The 21649-nt window shown below is 36.4% G+C and overlaps 1 protein-coding gene and 1 pseudogene across 1 annotated transcript; one reads left to right on the forward strand and one right to left on the reverse strand.

The window, feature by feature from the left end:
- The first annotated feature begins 507 nt into the window (after positions 1–507).
- On the forward strand, positions 508–1121 carry LOC120181517 (BON1-associated protein 2-like). Its single transcript, XM_039186620.1, has one exon. It carries the CDS (start codon positions 579–581, stop codon positions 1104–1106), a length of 528 nt encoding a protein of 175 aa, XP_039042551.1. The 5' UTR covers positions 508–578; the 3' UTR covers positions 1107–1121.
- An 11839-nt stretch (positions 1122–12960) lies between these two features.
- Positions 12961–15016, reverse strand: LOC120181527 (annotated as a pseudogene).
- Between the last annotated feature and the right edge of the window lie 6633 nt (positions 15017–21649).

A 21649-nucleotide genomic window follows, 5' to 3' on the forward strand; every position in this document is an offset into this window, starting at 1 on the left:
AACTTCTAAATAAACTATTAAACGAGTTTAGTTGTAAACATAAACGAACAAGCTAATAAATGAGCTCATTATTAAACATAAATAAATCAAACGTATTTCTATTTATTCATTTGTTAAATAAATATAAACAATTATTTATATTTGTTTATTTAATTTAATTTAATAAAAAAATATTATATAAACCGTTCCCCAATATATTTATCGAAGGTTGAGTTCATTTACACAATATTTTAAAATTAATCCTTTACAAATTTGCTTCCATGTGAGTATGGAGGTTATTTCGTTGGCATTTACCAAAAGCAAAATAGTAGAAAATAACCCACAAACGTCACTCTCTCACACGCGCAGAATATTCAGCGCTTTTTAAATCTGACTATGATTTAGAAGCTACAGGGTCGACACTGAAGCACCCTTTCTCTTTCCGCCACCTTTCTCGTCAACTTCCTCCCCCCACCACCTACATAAACCCTTCCTCATCAACCCTTTCTTCTCATCAGCCGCCGCCTCTCTAATTTTCATCAAACATCAATACCTCGCTTCATTCTTCTTAACATTTGCTTCTTCTTCTTTTTCATTCTATGGAGACCAACTCTCGCACCCTGGAGATCACACTTCTGTCAGCAGAAGATCTGAGAATCTACAACAAATCCATTAAAAACAACGCTTTCGTCGTCGTTTGGACCGACGCTTATAACTACAAGACGACGAAGATCGATGCAGACGGAGGGAGCTTTCCTTCATGGAACGATAAACTAGTGATGCCCATGCCCATCCACACGCACTTCGTTACACTCCAAGTCAAATGCAAGGCTTCAATCGGCGGCGATAAAACAGTCGGAATCGCAAGAATACCGGTGACTGATTTCATTGGAGGGTATTATCCCGAGAATCGTTTACAGTTCTTGAGTTATCGATTGAGAGATTCCAAGGGGGTGAAGAACGGAATCGTTAAGGTTTCCGTTAGGGTAAAAGGGGCGTTACAAGGTTGTTCTTCACAGGCTGCGGCGTCTGGGCTTGGAATCGCCGTTGATGGACGTAATGATTCGGGAGTCGTTACTGGGATTCCAATTTGGAATGGTTATCCATATGGATCTTTGTTTAGATGATTTTCATGGAATTAGATTGAATCATTTTTTTTCTAGGTTGTCCAAACATAGAGAATGCTTATAAATGGTAGCAGGAAATTTCTTCGTTTGGAAAAGAAGGAACAAATGTTTTTTTTAGATTTAATTGTACAAATAAATGTACTATACCGTATTTTTGTGTTGAATATATACCTACATTGTTTTCTGATTACCCTTTTAGGTGCACCTTTTTAGGTGATCGGGTCGTTAACGGTGTTAATTTTCACGTTAAGTTATATGTGTCACAGACAACTGTCGTTTCGATGTCAAAATAATTTCCTTCTTCTCGGATAATAAATAAAGGAAAATTTGTAGCGTAGAGAAGTAGGGTCGAATCCACAGAGACTTGGAAAATTCTTAATTTATGTTTGATTGGTCTATGTCAGGCGTGAAAGATAGTAAAATGAGGGGGGTTTTGGTAGAATGCGATTTAAGTAGTAATAAAAAATGATTAAATAAATAAAAACAATTAAAGTAAAAAAATAAGAGAATAAAGGTTGTGAATAAATACGGTAAAAATAGCCTCAAGCCTTGCTTTGACTCAATTTCTTTTAGATCATCGAATAATATTTTCTCTTCGGGATTCACGTCGGTTACTTTATCTACAAGGGCTATCCCCATAACTCTATCTTGTATACCGAATACCCAAGGCAATCTTTGATTCCGGCTTCGGGAATTGATTCTATCAACATCTATTGTCGTATACCAATTACCGTTTAAGTTCGTGGCGACGACTCGGATTGTTGCTTCTATAACCGTCAATTCCGATCTCAAATCCCTCTTGGCGAAGCTATCTCGCCAAGTGTGTTCCCAAGAAGTCGAATTGTTTTCTATAAGCCGAATCTTCCTCCCAAACGTTTAATCGCAACAACCTCTTGACCAAAGTCAATCTTTTATTTTGAAAACTGTTTTGATTTTGAAAAAGAATAAGCACAGAGATTGAGAGAGATTTCCGAAGATATTAGGGACCTGTTTCAATTATCCCGTTGGAATTGAGTCATCGCGACAGCTCTCGGCTTATGAAAAGTTTAGCTAAGCATGACAAAAGTCATACTTAGCATATTAAAAACAAGTTAGAAAATAAAGAAAAATAAAAGAACTTGAAAAGGAAAAAGAGAAAACTTTTATAAAAACTAGAGAGAAAAGAAGAATGTATTCCGAATGATGAGTTTAGGCTTACCCCAAGTGGGTATTTATAGCCTCTCAAAGCCTAAAGGATAAGCAAAGAAAATAATTAAATAATACAAAAGATAATTGTTTTTAAATTTAAATTCAAACTTAAACTAGACTCCTAATGCAACTCTACTCGTCAATCTTCCAGAAGGTGTGAGTATGAAGTCTTCTAGAAACCGCCGCTGACTGGACCTTCTAGAAACTGCCACGTCAGACCGCGTCGTGCCCAGAGTCGTGCCCATGTCTCCAGCCGTGACCAAATAATAAAAAAATGCAGAATTCGCCAGTTTTATCACTAATTCTGGAAAGTAAGGACCTGTACGAAAATAGGCATAACACAACCAAATCAGCAGTAATAACTCCACAAAATCGAAGAAATAACGAACAAAGATTAACGATTCTGAACACTCATCAAATTCCCCCTCACTTATCTCATGCTTGTCCTCAAGTATGATTAACCAATTCAGTCAAACACTTCATTAAACGTTCTTTGTCAAGTTTCACATTCAAGGAAGCAAGGCAGAGACCACAATAACTATTCAAGTCAGGAAATCAATCAATTGAACATCACCAATTGGAACAAGTCAAGTACAATTGTAATATCCATTCATTCATTAATCTAAATGCTCATAACTCAACACCTTATCGGGATTCACTCAAATCACTCAATGTGTTTGGGGTAAAGAAACGCTCAATGTCAGAATTTACACGGTATTACCATAAGCCTGCAAGTAAATCAAATCTCCACTACTAATAAGAACAAGATGCATAAATCAAAGGGTCTTTTATTGGTTGTAACGGGGCTTAGGTAAAGGTAGGGAAAATGCTAAATATAAGGCAAAAAATTTAAGGCAATGAACTAACAAATAATAATTTCAACTCCATTATTAAGCACAACAAGATCTACATATATTGCATTTTTTTCTCTTTGTTTTTGTTTTGTTTTCCATTTCGAACAACCTTTTTTTCGTTCGAACTTCTGTTTTTTTTTGTTGCATTTAACCCCTTTTTTTTCGATGGAGCATACAATGGTAAAATTATTCACTTGCACGGAAGAAGGTAGAAAAGAGGGATAAAATAAAAAGGCTCGGGTTTATAAATATGGTGAAAACAAAGAAACGAGAAAATGCTCAAAAGTGTTTAACGAAAATGCATGGGTAGGCTATTTAGTGGGGAAACGAAATGGTTAATCCTAAGGTACCCAAATCATCTTTAAGCATCATGTTCATGTGTAATCTCGACAGTATTTAACATGCAAGTTCTAGAATACCAATGCCAAATTCGACACACTCAATCAAACAAAATGAGAGCAAAAATGATATGCTCGTAAAGGCTCAAATCTCACCAAATTGTTTCATGCATTGAGTTAATCACATTTCAACCAATAAAGTCATGGAATATCACAAAAACACCAACTTATCACAATTCATGCTATTCGATATCAAGAACATCTTAACCTAAACAATTATGTGTTCCCAAATAAGCATAACATTCAAAAAAAAATTCAACAAGATAAATAAATTCAGTGAAGTTTCCGCAAATTCAACCAACACATACTTGAATCGAAACATAAAGATAAGCAAAGGGAAATTCAATCCTACACTCTACTCTACTCCCCCTCAATTAAAGCGTTTTGCCTCAAAAAGAAAAAAATTAAAGTGCAAGAGAAGGATCAGAGTACTCCCCAGATTTAATGTCGACCACAGCCGCGATGAGAGGTGCTAGGACGTAGGTAGGAGAGGATCTCTGTGATGTTCGTCTCGATGGAGTAGAGGCGGTCATGGACTTCATCCATTTGGGTTTTGCTAACATGCGCCACCCTCCTCCAAAGGCTTTGCTAACGTGCGACATTTAATGAAACGGTATGCACGGGCTGGGATTTTTTTTTCTGCTTTGTGTGACTGTTCACTGCTCTGTGGGTTTCGAAATTGGCATAGTTCGAATGAAATTTCCGCAATTCTTCGTCGTTTAAGTTTGAAAAAAAATATTTGGTTCCTGGAAAATAAAATAGAAATTAAATTAAACATGTTTGATCGAATAAAAATGAAACAAAAAGTGAAGATAAAAATAAAAAATGTAACGAAATTGAAAACAATGGGTTGCCTCCCATGAAGCGCTTTTGTTTAATGTCGTTAGCTCGACGACCTGATTCAGACTACAGGTTCTGTAACAGACACTTCCACTTCATTCGCTTTTTCCAACTAAGAAGTTCTTTATGAGAAATTTGAAAATTCTTACAAAGATTTCTTCGGATATTTCCCAATTATAAAATCTTGTCCAGAAGAATGGCCGTCAAAACATCTTTTTTACCAAAAAATGATTTCTTCAAACGACTCCTTGATGATTTCGACTTAATTTTTAGTGCCTGCAAAAAGGAAGGTAAATCTTTAGTTTTTAAAGGAGTTAAGATCAAATTTGAATCAACAATTGAAATATTTTTCAACTCCCTTATGTCGTCTTTGTTATCATCCGACTCCTTGCATAAATCATCAACCAAGTTATATTTACCATCAACAAGTTCAAAAATGCCAAAAAAATTAATACTATGAACGTTATCCGGACATCTCATTGCTTTATAAACATCAAATTTTAAGATCTCACCTTCGAACTCCATAGTAAGAATACCTAATAGAACATCAATTTTTGCATTTGTCGTGCTCAGAAAGGGACGTCTGAGGAGGATTTCAGAACCAATGTTGCTACGATCATTTTCCATATTAATCACATAAAAATCAGCAGGGAAAATTAAATTTTCTACCTCTACTAGAACATTCTCTATGAGTCATTCAGGATAAATAATTGATTTGTTGGTTAGCTGAAGTGTAACTCTCGTCTCCTTCAAAGGCTTGGTGTAAATTAAATTATAGACGGAGAGAGGCATTACATTGATAGAGGCACCTAGATCGCACATAGCTCGCTTGATTTTAACCTCACCAATTTTACAAGGTATTGAAAACATACCTTGGTCTTTATACTTCAGTGGAAGCGGTCGTTGGAAAACTGCTGAGACATTCACGCCTAAATCCACTTTCTCGACCCCGGTAAGCTTCCTTTTAGTCTTACAGAGATCCTTCAAAAATCGGCAATACCTTGGAACTTTTCGGATAACCTCGAAGAGAGGTATGTTAACTTCCACCTTCCGAAGTATGTCTAATATAACCTTTTCCTCAGTCTTTTTATCCTTTTTAACTAACCTTGATGGAAAAGGTGGTGGCACGTCGTAGAGAGATGGTGTTGGATCATCCATTTGTTCTTCATCATTCTTTTTCTGGGGTCCTGCGTCATTGATCTCCTTCTCTCTTTGGATTGCCTGGTCTGATGGGACAGGCGAAACCACTACTGTACCAATTCGAATAGTGATGGCGCTGACGTTTTCCCTCGGGTTTACTTCATTTTGAGACGGAAGCTTACCTTGTGATTCCAAACGGCCTAAGGATTACGCCAGTTGGCTTATCTGTTTGTCCATCTCTTGGAAGTGGGCTTCAGTTCGAGTCTGGAATTTCTCCTGGGATAGTGCTAACCTCTCAACAATCGATTCTAATGATGTCTTTTGCAGCTGTTGTTGTGGTAGAGGTGGTCTCGCTTGATAGCCTTGATTTGGTCTTGAGTTATGAGCATAGCTGAAATTCGGATGATCCCTCCATCCTGGGTTGTATGTATTGCCGTTGGGATTATAAGCTCTTTGGGGAGGTCCCGAGAAATTCCCAACTGCGTTGACTTGAGCTGCTGCGTCGTCTTGTATCTGTGGACAACCATCTGTTGGATGATCAGGTAGTGCACATATTCCACATAATCGGTTTTGTCCTGTCTTTCTCGCAACAAGAGAGTTTACGACTTCAGTTAACTTGTCAATTTTATTTTCTAAGGAAGATGAACTTATCTCATGAACCCTTTGAGAAGGTTCATTATTTGTGCGAAACTGTTGGGAATTTGCGGCCATTGTGGATATTAAGTCCCTAGCTTCTGTAGGAGTCATATTCACCAAGGCTCCACCGCTGGCTGCATCGATCATCTTCATTTCCAAGGGAGATAGTCCTTCGTAAAAGTATTGAATGAGTGTTTGTTCGGTTAACCCATGTTGCGGGCAACTAAAACATAACTTCTTAAACCGCTCTCAGTAGTTGTAAAGTGACTCTCCATCAAGCTGTTTGATTCCGAGTATTCTTCTTCGTAGTTCACTTACTTTTGCCGCAGGGAAAAACCTGTTAAGAAAAAGACGAGTCATTTGAGCCCATGTAGTAATAGAATTATGAGGAATATAAAATAACCATAAAAGAAATTTGCTAATTGGCGTCCGGCAAATCAAACAATTCTTTGTTAATGATAATTAAGAATTGCTTATAATATTGATTAGCAAGATTAGAGTTATAGTGCATCATCCGACACCCAATCTTACAGGTTCAAATCAAAACATCCTTTTTGCTATTGAAAATATAAGCTTATATAAATTAGGTTTAATCGTGCATTCAATTGTCAAAATATTATTTTTTAAAATAATCAAGTCTTTAAATTTTTTATACTCAATTTATCTCTTAAATTTTAAAAAAAAAATCATTTGAAATTATGAATTGGAATATTAAATCAATTTAACTATTCGATCAATTTTAATTGTTTATCTTAATAATTGTTATTAGATACTACTATCACATGTCACAATACCAATTTACGTTATGATTCTATCAAATAGAATTTTAAAGTTATTAAAATTCTAAAATAATTTTTTTTTTAAATTATCAATTAACAACATAATATGTGACGATAACTAATTAAAAATATTAAATTTCGACCTCAGTCAAAATGATGAATTAATAAAATTCTAAAATATAAAAATTTAATTAGATTAAAAGTGTAAGAATTTAATTGATTTTTTCCGAAAATTTAAGAATTTCATTCATCGGGCTAATCACCCTTCATAGTACAAATATGCAACAGACACCAAACATGGTTCAAATTGTGGTGGTGAGGGGGGGGGGGGGAAGGTCCCAAACAAAACATGATTTTGTAACCCAAAAAATTAAAAGCACCACAAGTCTATAGGTATTCTAATACCCTACCATTGTACAGACCGACTTATGAAGATATATGCACTATCGTTATCGTATGGATTTCCGTCGGTGATAGAAACTCTGACCTTTAGGGTGTGTTTGGTTGAGAGAATGTGAGATTCTCATGGGAATGGAATCCACATTCCCCCGTTTGGTTGGCCGGGAATGTCATTCCCGGTAATCTTACATTACCCATAGTGGATTTTTTGAGATATATTACCGAGAATGTTATTACCTCTATTTCCTTAGGTATTGTTGGATTACCGGCGTTTTGGACTAAAATGCCATTAAAAAATTCTTTCAAAAATATCTATATTATGTCATTGAATAATAAAAATTCTACGAAGGTTAAATTACAAATTTATCCTTAAACTATTTTATATTTACAAAAAAAAATCTATAATTAAAATTTTATATGAAGTTCAGGGGTTAAAATAAAATTTTACCCTTAGGTGCGTTTGGTTCACGGAATGTAAGATTACCAGTGGGAATAAAAGATTACTAAATAATAGGATTACTGGGAATGTTACATTACTGTGTTTGGTTGGTTTGACAAGAATGTAAAATTACAGTGTTTGGTTGGAGGAATAAAAGATTACTGGAATGTATATTTTACCAAATTGTCCTTGTTCTATATTTGTTTTTTAACAAGTCAAATTCTAAATATTTAAATAAAAAATATTTATATAAAAATTCTATTTGTTGATAATATATTACTTGAGTATTTAAATATATCATGTATTATTTTAATTTTAATTAATATTAAATTTTACATAATTTATGTAAAAATATATTAAAATTTTACATCAACATTTAACTAAATGTTTACATTGTGAAAATTCTTCATAGATATTCATAATAACAAAAAGATGTAAATTATTTTTGTTATCTAAGATATAATATTTACTATATCTTCTATATACAATAATTTATTTATTTATCTTTTATATTTATACTTAATTATGCATACTTTATCATTATTATTTATCTCATTAATTTATATTACAAAAACATAAATTAAATAAGTAAGAAATATAACACTAAAATCATATTATCTATAATTTTATATTTCACCGTCATTCATCATTATCTTTGTTAATATTTTAATAAAATATTGTTGTCTTCTCATTGTGCTTTAAAATCCATTAATTTTTTGCAATGCTTAAATAAAATAAAACATTGCCTTTTCTGCTGTCTCAATGGATCATGTGTAAATCTTGCATACAAAACAAATACGGCTTAGAGCTATAGAAGTTTTCTTCCACTCAGGAAACGAAACTAATGGCAAATATGGGTTATGTCATTTTGTAATGTAGATTTCGTTGTTTTTTTCTTGGGATGTTTGCCTTTTATTTGTTAGATATTGTTATTTTATTTTCCGTTCAAGTAGATTCGTCTAAAGATCTAACTATTCTCCCAGCATGTATGAACCAAATATTGGACAAAAGATTTACATATTGGATCCTGCCCCAACTTGAGTTTGTACATGGTAAAGAAAATTGTTTTTTTTTCAATTTAATTATAAAATTTTAAAATAGTTTACTATTTGGTGAATAATGATTTGGGTACAAAAGCCACAACCAAATCAATGGACAAATATGTTATTAGATGCAGGACATGGAAAAACAAATTATATTACACGGCTGGATTCGATTATTGGTTTCAACTCTCGAGGTGCATGTCGTTTTAATATATTCTATACATAAAAGAAAATTAAGTACCAAAATAGAGCTATAAACATAATCTTTGGCCACAAGAATCACTTTGTATCGTGAAGTCTTCCTAAAGACAACTGTTGTCTCTCTAATCTAAAAAGGGAGAGGCGGGGTATTACTTTGCCAAGAAGTCAAAATTCATGCAATCAAGAAGGAATTGAAACATAGGATAAGATGCATACTAACACCACACGTTTTCTGAGTTCAGGTCACAATGAAATATTCCCCCGAACCAAATCCAATAGCAAAGAGACTAAAACATACGAATCATGTTAATCTAACTTATCCACATCAGGTCACAAAACGCCTCCTTTAGGGTTTTATTTTCCTAAATCGATAATGCATGCATTCAAATATCATATTCCAACTAAGTATTCCATTTCCCCTACTACAAAGAAGAAGATTCCAACAAGACGATTCGAAAAGAATATTCCAACTAAGTAATTAACATATTCGAAAACTAGCACATTACTTGCAACTCATATACTACATAACAAAAAGAAGTATAACATTAACCATCAAAAGATTGTACAATGTTCAGACTTACAAAAGATAATAGCCATGACATTCTAAACGTAATCATATATGTTGGCTATATTATATACACACAAAATTCTTCAAGTCAAAAGATTGACATATACTTGGCTAAGCTATACAAAAAAGTTGGGACCATATTCTAAAGTCACAATCAAAAAGAGATCGACATAATTGTAGAAGGATGACAGTTAAAATGATGGTCTAAATTGAAGGCATTCAACAAATTGCTTAATCACATAATCTTGCTTGAATTCTTTTGGCAAAGAAAAGAAGAAATCTACCTTGTGCGCATCTTTGCTAATATACTCTCTTGCAGTAAGCATTTCATCAGTACAAAATAAGACCTAATTATATTCATAACTCTACAGAGTCTAAATAATTTTCGGCCAAAAGTATATTTGAACGTTTAAGACTTTAGTAAGCCATGTGTTTCACACTTTGTATTTTATGTTTATATTTTCATTCATTGAACTGAAACTTACTGAGCTCTTTGGCTGTCGAGGTATGATTATTTACATGCATTTGAATGATTATTTATATGGTATAAAACAAAACAAGTTTCTGATTCATACGATTCCAGTCTCTCATATCAAATGTAACTATTTATCTTTGCAACAAAATTAGCACCATAACCGTCAAATTATGAAGGAGAATAGCAATAAACAAAGCATGCTAAACACCGATGAAAGGTTTCATATTAATAGCTTAATTTTTTATTAAAACGATATAATTGCATCACAAGGCATTGTCACTCTATCTAAGTGTTTCAAGTCTAAATCTTTTATTTTATTATAAATTATGCCTTTTCCAATTTATGCTTTGTCTGATTGTGAGTGAAACAGCTAGTTCATCTCATCATTCCGAGTGTTTACCAGGTTAAAAAAATTTGGACTCAGTGAGCATCATTATACCTCCTTCAACTCTTTATGCACCATAAGAACATAAGCAAGGTTTAGCAAGCTTCAAAGACTAAATTAGTACCACAATTTGATCAAACAAGCAAAAATCACTGTATTAAAGACCCAATGCTAATTTAAGAGATTTGACCAAGATGATAAATCCAACTCTTTTCTATCTACTTAAGGTCAGAAATCACACAAAAACAAGCTCAGAATGCATGCTATGAGAAGTAAAATGCATGATCAAAAGTGCAAATATAATCTGAAACAGTGTAACAACTTGCATTTCAAAGCAAACCCATTTTCAACACTCGAAAATCAAATTGAGAGAGCTTTGATGGAGACTTACCCAGAATCCGAATGATCCCAAACTAACAAACAGAGGACACTTTACTTTTTTAGGGAATTCCGAGAACGGTTGAGTTTCCGGGAAACTTCGACGAAGGAAACGAAAAAGGCTTTGACTTGAAGGACTAGAAACTTCGCGTGTCGGTGCAAAAATAAGATCGGATCTGGAAATGGAGAAGAAACGCCACATATATATATATATAATAGAGTGTTCCTTAAAAAAAAGATTGTTTTAGAGAAATCAAAACTTTCATAGACATAGACATAAACACCCAAGACACATAAACTGATAAATCTGAAAACCAAACAGATAAAAGTCAGATCCCATACCGTGGAGTTCAAGAACAAAGAACGCTTGGGAGAAGAAGCAGAGGCAAACGGGAAAAGAGGGTATTTTAGCCCTTAAAACAGGGAATAAAAGAATACCTAAGAAAAGCAAGGGATTAACATTCCTGATAAACAGAGAAATTTTTTTACTGTTTGGAATATATTATTACTCCCTATTGGGAATATTTCCCATCCAAACATGGAAATTTGAATCTGGAAAAAAAATTCCCACCAGGAATCTTGAATTCCATGATCCAATCACCCCCTTAGGGTTCGTTTGGATCATGGCATACAATATTATCGGGAGAATAGAATCCTCATTTCCCCGTTTAGTTGGCCGATAATCTTATTCCTGATAATCTTTTATTATCAATAGTAGATTTTTTGGGATATATTACCGGAAATGTGATTATCCTCATTCCCTTAGGGTGCGTTTGGTTCACGAAATGTAAGATTACCAGTGAGAATAAAAGATTACCAGATAATAGGATTACTGGGAGTGTTGTATTTTGTGTTTGGTTGAGCAGGAATGCAAGATTATCATGTTTGGTTAAAGAAATAAAAGATTATTGAAATGTATATTTGATCAAATTGTCCTTATTATATATTTATTTTTTTAACAAGTTGGAAAAAATTTATATATTTTCTTTAAAAAATTTAAATTCATAAAATTTATATAATTTTTTTTACAAAATTGAAAATATAAAAAGATTTAATGAAAGGGTAAAATTTTATTTTAACCCCTGAACTTCATATAAAATTTTAATTATAATTTTTTTTTGTAAATCTAAAATAGTTTAAGGATAAATTTGTAATTTAACATTTGTAGAATTTTTATTATTCAATGACAGAAGAATGATATTTTTGAAAAAAAAAATTAAGGGCATTTTAGTCCAAAACATCGGTAATCCAACAATACCTAAAGAAAGAGAGGTAATGACATTCTCGGTAATATACCTAAAAAAATTCACTATTGGTAATAAAATATTACCGAGAATGAGATTACTGGCCAACCAAACATGGGAATGTGAGTTTCATTCCCATGGGAATCCCATATAACTTGAACCAAACACCCCCTTAGGTATTGTTGGATTACCACGTTTTGGACTAAAATGCCCTTAATTTTTTTTTTCAAAATTATCATTCTTCTGTTGTTAAATAATAAAAATTCTATAAAAGTTAAATTACAACTTTATCCTTAAACTATTTTAGATTTATAAAAAATCAATAATTATAATTTATATGAAATTCAATAGTTAAAATGAAATTTTTCCCTTTCATTAAACTTATTTATTTTTTAATTTTATAAAAATATTATATAAATTTTATGAATTTAAAATTTTTAAAATATATATATAAATTAATTATAATAATATTATAGTAGAATTCAACTTGTTAAAAAAACAAATATATAAAGACAATTTGATAAAATATACACTCCAATAATCTTTTATTCCTTTAACCAAACACGATAATTTTTCATTCCTACTAAACTAACCAAACACAAAATATAACATTCTCAATAATCATATTTCCTGATAATCTTTTATTCACACTGATTAAACGCACCCTTAAGAAAAACAATAATTCCTCTAACTATTTAGATATGTTTGTTCGTGCACCTTAGACAAGGTTGTTATTTTAGTACGGGTTTCCCTTTTAGTATTTTTCATGTCGGTCCATGTTCAATTGAGGGAGTAACATTTCTTACTATTATACCCAAAACTTATTGGTGAAAAACCTGCCCGTGTTGCAAAACCTGTTGTTAGCCGATGTATGTAGCCATATAATTACATTTACATACAAGCAGGGTATTTGCAAAGAAGCAGTGTTGCTATATTTTACAACTCTAATTTAGGGGTTTTCTAAACTTGCTCACTGGTCTGTAGTATGTTGAACTTGCAGAGAGGACATGTTGCATTGATGTACAACCACTTGTCTATGCAGTTGCAATGGAAGTGGTGATGGCACGGAAGTTGCCGCAGTTCGGCCCCGTCTTTGTAAGCAGAGAGGCAGATGCAGCATTCCTATACAATGATCGGAAAATAAACTTACGTCGAAATCGTGAAAATTCGTTCAGAAAAACAGGCCGGGACGACAAATATGGTGAATACACAGCAGTACAGGCTACTTACAGCGTCTTCGTGTGGAACACTCCGTTCGGAAGGTGTATCTGTGTTACATTCTGTCATTATGCCCTCATGAGATTCTGGAGTTTCAGCATAACTTTTCCGAGATCTCCGATCCTTCGGAACTTGTACTTTGGCAACCTATCGATTTCTTCATCTGTTGCTCCATCCTGTGTATAGATATCGAGGCCAAAAGGGAAAGTATCAGGCCTATACAAAGATCTCAAACGGTGTTGTTGTATATATATATAACATAATCTAATCACTATGATTCACTCAACGGAGAATTCCATTTATGCGGCCGGAATCAACCACCCACACATTTTGTCTCTTAAATTAATTTGTGACACCGGATCAACGGAATTCGCGATCGAAGGAGATTGCAGATGGTTCATCAAACAACAAAAGCGGCCATCCAGATCAGGGTAAAGATTTGTTTATTATACAGCAAGATTTTGTTACTAGATTGTGTTGCACTTTGACAGAACATGACTAAAACAGAGACAATCTTTGTCTCGGTCGTGAATAAAATATCATCTATCAAAGGAATATACGTCGACAGAAACTCTATAATAACATAATAGTAATCTGCATAAAAAGTAATGAAATTTACCCGGTCTGTGAGAGTAAACAAAATTGCAATGATGCATGGAAGACAGCAGCAAACAGCAAGAGCAATAAGGCAGGCAACAGCAACACAGATGAAAACAAACAGGACATCCAATACAAGAAATGTAACACAAAGCCTGCCAAATTAAGAACCCATCTAACCAATTAGCAATAAATGATAACAAATTGTTGTAAAAAAAATCTTGAAATGATCATACTTGTAGTACCAGTAAAGCTGAGGGGTCTGATGCATCAAAGCTTGTCCGTTAGCAGTTATCCAATAGAAACCAATTATCCACCAAAGAAATGAAAACGTTGTATTTGCAGACTCCAAGCTTTTGGCTGCTCTGCAAATTTCATGAATGTTTGGCATAATAAGCAATATTCCGTAGTCCCATGGATCTCGATTATAATCGAAATCGTGTGGAAATGATTGTCTATATACAGGACTTGAACTTGAACACTTAGTTAAGCTTGCTTAAGGATTGAAATGGATTACTTACTATAACTAATATGGTTATTTACCTGGTTTCATCTCCACCGTTCAGCTCCTCTGTTTCACTCTCGGACTGAGAATTCGGACCCGAATCCGAATCCTCGTTATTCTGTAAACCTGGAAGGCTTCTTTCGTTTCTTATTTTGTATTCTACAATCACGCAAGCGACGCGAAATAAGCACTGTAACCCGTAACCGGAAACCCAGAGCCTTAATGGGACGGTTGGCTTTTCTTCACGACTGAGACCCAAAACGACAACCGCCAAAACCACAAACGCCGAGTTCCAGATAATGTCGAGGATTATGGCGGGCTTCGAGTAGGACCAATCGCTTTGTCGCTCTTCTAGTTGTTCCGCTGCGGTTTCTCGAACACGAACCGAGGGCTCACGTAGCATTAGACGACGACTGCTGGCGCGTCGGAGGAGTCTAACGGCTGCCCCACGTAAAGACGGATGTCGACGACGGAGGAGGTGGTCGGATATGGAATGGGTCAAGAGGGCTGACGCGTCCACTCCATCAGACGGAAGTGGCGTCTGAGGTAGTGAATATGATGGGTTCATCTCAAATTCAAAAAGAAAGAAACTTCAGGAAATTAAAAGTTGGGAAAAAAAGGAGCGACAGAGAGAGAGAGAAGAAGCGTGATAAAAAGGGTTGGTATTTGAAGCAATTGTTTAATAATGAAGATTGAAGACTAGACTTCCATGGAGAATTATTTTAAAAGAAAACTAACAGAAACTCGACGTATTTATTGAAAAATCATCATATTTTTTTATTTATGTATCAGACTTTTTTTTCATAAAATTTTATTGATTTAACATTTTTTTTTGTAGAAAGCACTAATGATGATTTGTGCCTTATGTCACGGGGCTAGACGGTTGCTAGTAAATTCGTGCGGCCTTAGATGTTTTCTTGGTCGAAAATCGGCTAAGTGACCCGAACCTTCACTAAGCAAGAATGCTTAGAAAGTTGCTAACCCAAAGGAAATGGGGAAAATAAAGAGATGGATGAGCTAAAGGAAGAAGAGAGATTTGAGAGTGAATACTAATTTGTATTTCTCAACTTGAGGTGTGTAAATGAAGGGGGTGAGCCTTTTTTTATAGTTGGAGTCCCCTACAATGAACGGTTGGGATTAAAATACATCAATGGCCAAGATGAGAGCTCTACACTATTTACAACAAGTGGGCAATGAGTTGGCATCATTATCTTCTAAGATAATGCTAAATAATTATCATGTCTCCAAGATGGATTGGATCAGCTCACTTAGGTCTTCTAGAAGGCCCAAAACGTGGTAAAAATAGTCTTTGGCAGCCTTGATTGTATTAAGTTTGTTCATGGGCTGGCGGTCCGTGACATTCTCCCCCATTAGTTCTAGCGAGGCCCTCGTTGCGCGACTAGAGTGAAACTGATCTATATTATCTCGGAATTACCATAAGTCTTCGGAAGGCTCCCAACTTCCTTCACTCTCTAGAAGTCCCTTCCACTGAACAAGGTATTCATGCCTTGGTCGATGTCCCACTCGATGAACAGCTCTCTCCGCATGGATGGCCTCTACTTCCTTCTCGTAAGAGACTTTTACCCCGACTGGCGCTCGGTGTGACTTGCCTCGATCTAGCTATTCCTCATCCTGATGGTATGGCTTCAACAAACTCACATGGAACACGGGATGAGCTTTGATGGTTTGAGGCAACTCCAATCTATAGGCCATGGTGCCTACTCGCTTTAGAACTTTGAATGGCCCCTCGTATCTTCGTACAATCCCTTTGTGATATGGGTTGCGCAAGATCCCACTTAATTTGGCAAGGACTATGTCACCAACCTTAAAATTAACGTCTCGACGCTTTCGATCCACCCACTTCTTGGTTCGCTTCCCAGCCTTGTGCAAACAAGCTCGGGCTAGTTCATGTTGTTCTTGCCACTCCTTAGCAAATTGGTATGTTGTTGGATTCTGCCCCTTGTACCCAGTTGCAATTGCATTTGGTGTGAGCGGTTGTTGCCCGATAACAATCTTAAATGTACTCTGATTTATCGCTTCACTCTTCTACAAATTGTAGGAAAATTGGGTTATATCCAACAATTTCGGCCAGTCGCGTTGCGTAGCACTCACATAGTGCCTTAAGTAAGTCTCTACGAGTGCATTCACTCTCTCGGTCTGCCCATCCGTCTGTGGATGAACACTCGTTGAGAAGTTCAAGCTTTATCCCATCAACTTGAACAATTCCTTCCAGAACCTCCCAGTGAACCTTGTGTCCAGATCACTGATGATCATTTTTGGAATGCCCCAGTACTTCACCACGTGCTTAAGAAAAAGACGAGCGACTTCCTCGGTTGGGCATACTTTGGAAGCTGGGATAAATGTTCCATACTTGGAAAATCTATCGATCACTACCATGATGCTAGAAAATCCATCGGTGACCGGCAGACCGACAATAAAATCCATGAAAAGACTCTCCTATGGTCTTTCAGGGATTGGAAAAGGCTGCAACAATCCAGCTGGTTTTTTCTGCTCTATCTTGTCTTGTTGGCACACAAGATATGTCTTCACATAGGCCTCAACATCATTACCCATGTGCGTCCAGTAATAGTGTTCGGCTATTAATGCCAAAGTCCGGTGGATCCCGAGATGTCCCACCCACTTGGAATCGTGACATTCCTTCATGAGTTCCTTTCGTAATCCTTCAAATTGCAGCACATAGAGACGGTGTCCTCGAGCATACAATAAGCCTCCCTCGAGCCAAAACTTTCGATTTTTACCATCAGTGGCAAGCTCAATCAACGAAGTGGTCATCAGATCATGTAACAAGCCCTCTTTAATGCATTCTCGCATCTGTCCCGTCAGCATACTGACAAACTCCATGTCATACCTTTGGCTTAAGGCATCGGTTACGAAATTTACTTTCTCTGATTTGTGCTCCAAGGATAAATCAAACTCGGCAAGAAACTCTTGCTAACGAGCCTGCTTCGGTGACAGCTTCTTCTGGGTTAAGAAGTAGCTGTTGGCAATATTGTCGGTAAACACTATGAACTTGGACCCAAGTAAATAATATCGCCATGTGCGTAAACAGTTCACCACCGCCATCATCTCTTTCTCATGGACCGTGTATCGCCTTTCAGTCTCGTTGAGTTTCTGACTTTCATAAGTAACTGGATGTCCTTCTTGCATCAGGACTCACTAATAGCAACGTCGGATGCATCGGTGAATACTTCAAAGGGCTTGGTGTGATCTGGCAACACCAAGACTGGCTCGCTCATCATAGCAAGCTTGAGTTCGTCAAAGGCACTTTGACACTTTGGGCTCCAATCCCACCCTTTTTCTTTCTTCAATAGCTCGGTCAAGGGGGCAGCGATTTTTGAGTAACCTTTGACAAATAGTCGTTAATAGTTGGCCAAGCCCAGGAATGACCTTAGCTCCGTCACCTTGGTTGGCACTTTCCATTCTTCAATGGCTCGAATCTTATCCTGATCCATCTAGATCTTGCCACCTCCAACAATGTGGCCAAGGAAAGAGACCTCCGTATGAGCAAATGAGCACTTCTTTTCTTTAACATATAGCTCATTATCTCGTAACACCAAGAACACTTGCTTCAGGTGTTCGACATGCTCCTCCAACATCTTGCTATAGATGACGATGTCGTCGAGGTAGACTACAACGAATCGATCAAAAAATGATTGTAACACTTTGTTCATCAAGGTACAGAAAGTGGCTGGAGCATTCGTAAGGCCAAAGGGCATCACAAGGTATTCATAGGAACCATACCTGGTCACGCAGGCTGTCTTCGATTCATCTCCCTTGGCTATCCTTACTTGGTAATAGCCCGATCGTAAGTCCAACTTGGTGAACCACCTTGCACCACCAAGCTGATCGAACAAGTCTGCAATGAGGGGAATTGGATACTTGTTCTTAACCGTGAGCTTATTCAAAGCCCGATAATTGATACACATCCGCAAGGAACCATCGTGCTTCTTTTGAAACAACATCGGGGCACCATATGGGGACTTCGATGATCGGATGTAACCAGCATCGAGGAGATCCTTAAACTGTCTGCGCATCTCCTCTAACTCGGGCGGAGCCATTCGGTAAGGGGCTCGAGCGGGTGGCTCCGCATTCGACACAAGCTCAATCTTGTGATCAACCTCCCTCTTTGGAGGTAATTTCTTGGGCAACTCGACAGTCATCAAGTCTTTGAATTATGCCAAAACGTGGCTTACCACGTCGGGAACATCTTTGGTTGTGGCTGGCTCATCACACACTAAGACAGCTAGGAAGGTCGGTTCCTCCTTGCGCACCACCTTTGATAATTGTATCGCGGACAATACTTTGGCCCCTCCTCCTGACCCTCGGCTTACTAGAACTATACATTGTTGCTTTGGATCCAAAATACACAAGCAATCGGCAAAGGGTACCGGGAAAGCATTGATCATGTCCAAGAAACTTAAGCCAAGAACAAAATCGAAATCATCAAGAGGAATTACCTTAATGGTTTCTCTTCTAGACCAACCTCTGACGGTTAGCTCAATTCCTTTTGCGACCCCCGCAATTGGAACTTCTTCGGCATTCACGGTTTTGATGGAACCATTCGCATTCTCCACATGAAGGCCAAGTCTCTTGGCAACTGGTTCAGACATGAACAATTCTAAGGCATCGGTGTCCAGTAGTGCACTCAATTTTTGGCCAGGAACATTGACGTCCATGAACATCAACCCCTTCTTTTTTTGACCATTCTTGACCTCCATGGTGCTCAGAATGGAGCCAAGCTTAAGAGTCTCACTGTCTCCATCTTTCTCCTTGATGGCTGAGAGTTTGTTCCTCTGCGGACAGTCCCTCGCCAAGTGCCCTTGGCCCTTGCAGTTGTAACACTGGATAATCGGCTTATCTTTCTTATCGAAGTGCTTACTATTCGATAGCCTTCCACTGCCACTCGAATCTTTGTCAGATCTGGACTCCCTGTCCCTATCACCATTGCTGCCTCAGAACTTTGGCTTTGGTTTGGAGTCCACACTCTTAACGCCAAGCTCAATGACTGACTCGGCTGTCGTCAAGGCAGGCGATAGATCCTTGACCCCTCGTCGCCTTAGCTCGTTCTTCGCCTATGGTTTCAACCCATCCATGAAGGTGAAGAACCCGTCCTCTTCACTTAAACTCGGGACTTGGAGACTTACTTCGACGAACTTTCGAACATGCTCCCTCAATGACCCTTCTTGCTTGAGACGCCTCAACTTGGACCGCGCCTCATATTCTGCATACTCCGGGTAGAATTGTTCCTTGAACTCCGCTTGGAACTCTTCCCATGTTGCGATGGGAGCGGTACCACGCTTCACATCGTTGCATCTACGTCGCCACCACATGAGGGCAATCTCAGACAAGTAAACGCTAGCGATGCTTACTTTCTTGGCATCCTCCGTGATGCTTGTGGCCGCAAAGTATTGGTCCAGCCCCCAAAGGAAATTCTTGACATCTTGGGCTGACCTGGACCCTTTGAACTTCTCCGGCTTAGGGATGTCACCTCTCTTTTTAGCTTTGCCACCTCAGAATCGGAACCCTCGCTCTTGAGTTCCTCGACTTCCTTCTTTAAAGCTACGACCATGGCTTCTAAGGAATCACCACGATCGGTTGTCCTTGCATCTAACTCATTGAGTGAATCCTGAACCTCCTCCTTAATAGAATCCAAGGAGTCTAGCTTATCGAGATCCAACGATCCCAGTCTTTCAAGGTCTATGGACTCCAGTGTTTCCAGCACTCCCTTGGCATTTGCCATGGAGCCCTCGAGCCTGGTAACATTCTCTTGGAGGGACGCGAGAACATCTCTTGATGGTGCTCTCTTCTTTCCAGCATTCCGGGATTCATTTCCCTCGAAACCTCCCACATCACCATGTGTTGGTGCCATCTCGAACCAACGAAAATTGATAAAAATACGCTCTGATACCACTTGTCACGGGGCTAGACTGTTGCTAGCAAGCTCGTGCGGCCTTAGACGTTTTCTTGGTCGAAAACCGGCTAAGTGACCCGAACCTTCACTAAGCAATAATGCTTGGAAAGTTGCTAACCCAATGGAAATGGGGAAAATAAAGATATGGACGAGCTAAAGGAAGAAGAGAGATTTGAGAGTGAATACTAGTTTGTATTTCTCAACTTGAGGTGTGTAAATGAAGGGGGTGACCCTCCTTTTATAGTTGGAGTCCCCTACAATGAACGGTTGGGATTAAAATACATCAATGGCCAATATGAGAGCTCTACACTATTTACAACAAGTGGGCAATGAGTTGGCATCATTATCTTCTAAGATAATGCTAAATAATTATCATGTCTCCAAGATGGATTGGATCAGCTCACTTGGGTCTTCTAGAAGGCCCAAAACGTGGTAAAGATAGTCCTTGGCAGCCTTGATTGTATTGAGTTTGGTCATGGGCTGGCGGTCCGTGACACTTACTTCACGTGACGTCACATCAATATAAGATACAGATTTTGATACGTATCTTTCTGGGATGTGTGTTAGATCTGTAAAAATTTATAAAATGATATCTAACAAGTAATTAATTTATTTTAAGATGTTTTTTGTGTAAAAATGTCGTAGTAATTGTGTTTTGTTAGTTGGGAAAAAGATAAAATTTAATTACCTAATCATTTTTATTTATTGTCTTCTAAAAAATTAAGTTCTATGATAATAAATTATTAAAAATAATGACTCAATTATTAAAATAAAATGATTTAAAAATATAATAATAATAAATATTTAAAAAAAAATCAATGATGAAAATTAAACATATTAAAATATTTGATATAATTATAATTAATGTATTTTCAATTATTATATTAAAAATCAATTATAAATTATGATAAAATATTTTTCGTTATTATTATCATCGTCAACCAATTAATGGAGTATATATATATGAGTAATAATTCAAATTAATCATTTATTCTGCTATTATTCAAATTAATTAGGAAAAAATATGATAAAATGTTTCTAAAAGAAAAATATAAATACATACATGAAAATCTAAAGATTTTCTTTTCTTTTGTGTTACTCTCTAAACTTGTAACAAAATTCAATAAAAAAAAGAAGTTAAAACTAAAAAAACATCACTTATATATTTAAAATATTCTTTATAATATTAATTTTAAAAAATATAAAATAAATATTAAATTTTAATTTTATTAAAATGAATACACATTATTTACTGTTTAAAAATAATAATAATTAATGAATAATAATTCATTTGATACCTCAAATGTAATTAAAAGTTTATTTT

This window comes from Hibiscus syriacus, unplaced genomic scaffold (assembly GCF_006381635.1).
Source record: "Hibiscus syriacus cultivar Baekdansim isolate YM2019G1 unplaced genomic scaffold, ASM638163v2 tig00112528_pilon, whole genome shotgun sequence".
Lineage (NCBI taxonomy): Eukaryota > Viridiplantae > Streptophyta > Magnoliopsida > Malvales > Malvaceae > Hibiscus > Hibiscus syriacus.